This window comes from Anastrepha ludens, chromosome 6 (genome assembly GCF_028408465.1).
Source record: "Anastrepha ludens isolate Willacy chromosome 6, idAnaLude1.1, whole genome shotgun sequence".
In the NCBI taxonomy this organism is placed as follows: Eukaryota; Metazoa; Arthropoda; class Insecta; order Diptera; family Tephritidae; genus Anastrepha; species Anastrepha ludens.
The window spans coordinates 17,070,990-17,074,437 of NC_071502.1; the positions used below are offsets into that span (position 1 = coordinate 17,070,990).

At 40.7% G+C, this 3,448-nt stretch overlaps 1 protein-coding gene across 1 annotated transcript; it reads right to left on the reverse strand.

Moving 5' to 3' along the window:
* Positions 1 to 426: 426 nt before the first annotated feature.
* LOC128868764 (actin-2, muscle-specific) lies at positions 427 to 2,871 on the reverse strand. The gene is made up of 2 exons (XM_054111239.1): positions 2,724 to 2,871; positions 427 to 1,617 (listed from the first exon to the last, which is right to left on the reverse strand). Exons 1-2 carry the CDS (start codon positions 2,761 to 2,763, stop codon positions 527 to 529), a joined length of 1,131 nt encoding a protein of 376 aa, XP_053967214.1. The 5' UTR covers positions 2,764 to 2,871; the 3' UTR covers positions 427 to 526.
* Positions 2,872 to 3,448: the final 577 nt, after the last annotated feature.

Consider the following 3,448-nt stretch of genomic DNA (forward strand, 5'->3'; position numbering starts at 1 on the left):
TTTTCGTGAAAGTCATTCATATAAAAAATTAAATCTAAAAAAGTAGTTTTTTTATTTATAAATAATTATAAATTGTTTTAATTTAATTACATAAGAAATCATTACATTATTTTATATGTGGCAAAAATACCCTTAAAACAAGAATGCGTTCATTATGCTTTCATAAAACCATAAGGCAAATCAGCATTAATCGAAATGAAACTGAAAAATTTTCAAACATTTGTTGGTTAAATGAAAAACATAAAGCTGGTTCTGATGTTTGTTTGTTGTTTACAGTTGTTTTAGTTGTTCAGTCGTTTTGAATCTTCGATCTGGAACCAGGGATCTTTGGTATCCATTGACATTAATTGGCAACATTTAAACGAATAAATAAATAAACGAATGGGCGGGCATTTCTGAAGGCATGTTATAGTAGCTAATGCGGTGATACTGCATCGTTAGGCACAATAATGCGACCAACAATGCAATAGCCACGTCAGCACGAACACGTAAAAGCGTTTTACTAGTAGTTGGTAATAGTAACTGCTTAGAAGCACTTGCGGTGGACAATGCCAGGGCCGGATTCGTCGTATTCTTCCTTGGAGATCCACATCTGTTGGAAGGTGGAGAGGGAGGCCAAGATGGAACCACCGATCCATACGGAGTATTTACGCTCTGGTGGGGCAATGATCTTGATCTTGATGGTGGATGGAGCCAAGGCGGTGATTTCCTTTTGCATGCGATCAGCAATACCTGGGTACATGGTGGTACCACCAGACATGACAATGTTGGCGTACAAGTCCTTACGGATATCCACATCACACTTCATGATGGAGTTGTAGACGGTTTCGTGGATACCGCTGGATTCCATACCCAAGAATGAGGGTTGGAAGAGGGATTCTGGGCAACGGAAACGTTCATTGCCAATGGTGATCACCTGACCGTCGGGAAGTTCATAAGACTTCTCCAATGAGGTGGAGGCAGCGGCGGTAGCCATTTCTTGTTCGAAGTCCAAAGCGACATAGCACAATTTCTCCTTAATATCACGAACAATTTCACGTTCAGCTGTGGTGGTGAATGAGTAACCACGTTCAGTCAAGATCTTCATCAAGTAGTCGGTCAAATCGCGACCAGCCAAATCCAAACGGAGGATGGCATGGGGCAAGGCATAACCTTCGTAGATTGGGACGGTGTGAGAGACACCATCACCGGAGTCCAAGACGATACCGGTGGTACGACCGGAAGCGTACAGGGAGAGGACAGCTTGGATGGCGACATACATGGCTGGGGAGTTGAAGGTTTCGAACATGATTTGGGTCATCTTCTCACGGTTAGCCTTTGGGTTCAATGGGGCTTCAGTCAACAAGACTGGGTGCTCCTCTGGGGCGACACGCAATTCATTGTAGAAAGTGTGATGCCAGATCTTTTCCATATCATCCCAGTTGGTGATGATACCGTGTTCAATGGGGTATTTGAGGGTCAAGATACCTCTCTTGGATTGGGCTTCATCACCGACGTACGAGTCCTTTTGTCCCATACCGACCATCACACCTTGATGACGTGGGCGACCGACGATTGAGGGGAAGACGGCACGGGGCGCATCATCACCGGCGAAACCGGCCTTGCACATACCGGAGCCTAAAAAAACAAAAAGAAAACATACCGAACGTAAGTTAAAAATTCGGCGTGTGTTTGCTGCGTTTTTTTTTGCCGAGAAGAGGAGTGCGAGGTAAATAACGAAACGTGCGGTAAAAAGTGAATAATGCTGCGTCTTTTAGATTTGTATGAGAGAATCCGTCAGGAATCCCGAGTGGTGCAAGCACCGACATAACGTAAAATCTTGTATGCTGCTAATTTGCAAGTACTTTAGGTTTTTTAATCTGGTTGATAATTTTTTTCTTAGACTTGCAGTTGGTGCCTCATATTTCGACTTTTCAATGCTCTGATATAAATGATTTGAAAATAACTAATACTTTTAAGTAAATTGCTAAAGATTTGACTTTTAAAATACATAAGAAATTCATAAAAAAAAATCCTAAAAAATTTCATAAAAAATTTGGTCTTATATTTTTTTCTCGCAAACGATTTTAAATGATTTGAAATTTTCTGTAAAAAACTATTTTTTTTCTGCTGTTCATTTTTTCCTAAGAAACATTTTATCGATTAGGAAGTTTTTTCTAACATTTAGAACTATTTTTTCTGCTATTCTTTTTTTCTAAGTAAACAATTTTGAACTGAAATTTTCCGTAAATTTTTATCTAGCGAAATTCTTTTATTTAACATCTTCTCTTCTGATATTTGATTGAAGCCAATGCTTTTTGTTATTTCTAGTATCAAAAATTTGTTTCTTTTCCACAAATTGGGGTTTGAAATTCTTGAGACCTGCTTGCGATTTACCTCAAAGGAGGTCATACGAAAAAAAAAATCCGCCATGCTGGTCAATGCCAACGCCCTATTTTCTAGAACTTTCTCATTTTGCATCTCTTTTTCGTCTTTAGGCTAGTCACTATTTATCCAATTTTATCAAGATTTCGATTCGTTAATGTAATCCTTTTTGCTTCTATGTAATTGAAAATCATTTTCACTTTTCACTGCACTTTCCATATTCGCCTCCTTCTTCCGCTGTTAATCCTTTAAACTGTAATCCAATTGTTTGTGTGCTGGGACTAGTCGGCCTGACGCCTATCCTTCCAACAGCAACACTTGGAAATAGCAGCTAAATTATAAAATTCACGTTAACGCACCATTATCAACGACCAAAGCAGCAACCTCATCGTCACACATTTTGTCTGAGTTTTGTGTTTTTTAACCACGAGCAAGAAGAAATAAGTAAAGAAATATGGCAATGTGTTCTGAACGCTTTGGAACACAACTGACTGACTAAAGTGCCTTGGCTACTACCAGCCGATTTTATACCAATCAACTTAAAACTACACTTTTCATGTTGATCACTTAAGAAATCCAAAAAATTCTTCGGCAATAGCCAACATTAGGCATTCACATCGCTTCACGTCCCCACACACCCGCAACCCTCCAACAAATGCCTCACCTTCACCGCCAACACGAAAACACCGATACAACGATACACTGATACAATGACAGATAATAGCGGCAACACCAATACGTTCACATCAAAGAGGGATTCGTTGTGTTTACGATTTTTCAACGCCACTAAAAATAGACCCATCACACCGCGCTCATCGTCATCTGCCGTATATACGCATACACACCCACACGTTAATGTTGAGCTGCATGGAAAACGATGTGCGCGCATCCGAGCGAGTCAGCAACAACGATCGTGCTCCTGCGCACTGAAGCACCCCACTCAGCCCACGAACGAAGCGAGCCGTGGCGTCATAGCGTCACAGCAATGATCATAATCACTTTGTTGGGTGGTTCGCTCGTTATTCGCTGCTCGCTGTTCGCTGATCTCACAGATTGCTCGCGTTTAGTTCGGCATCATCGGGTT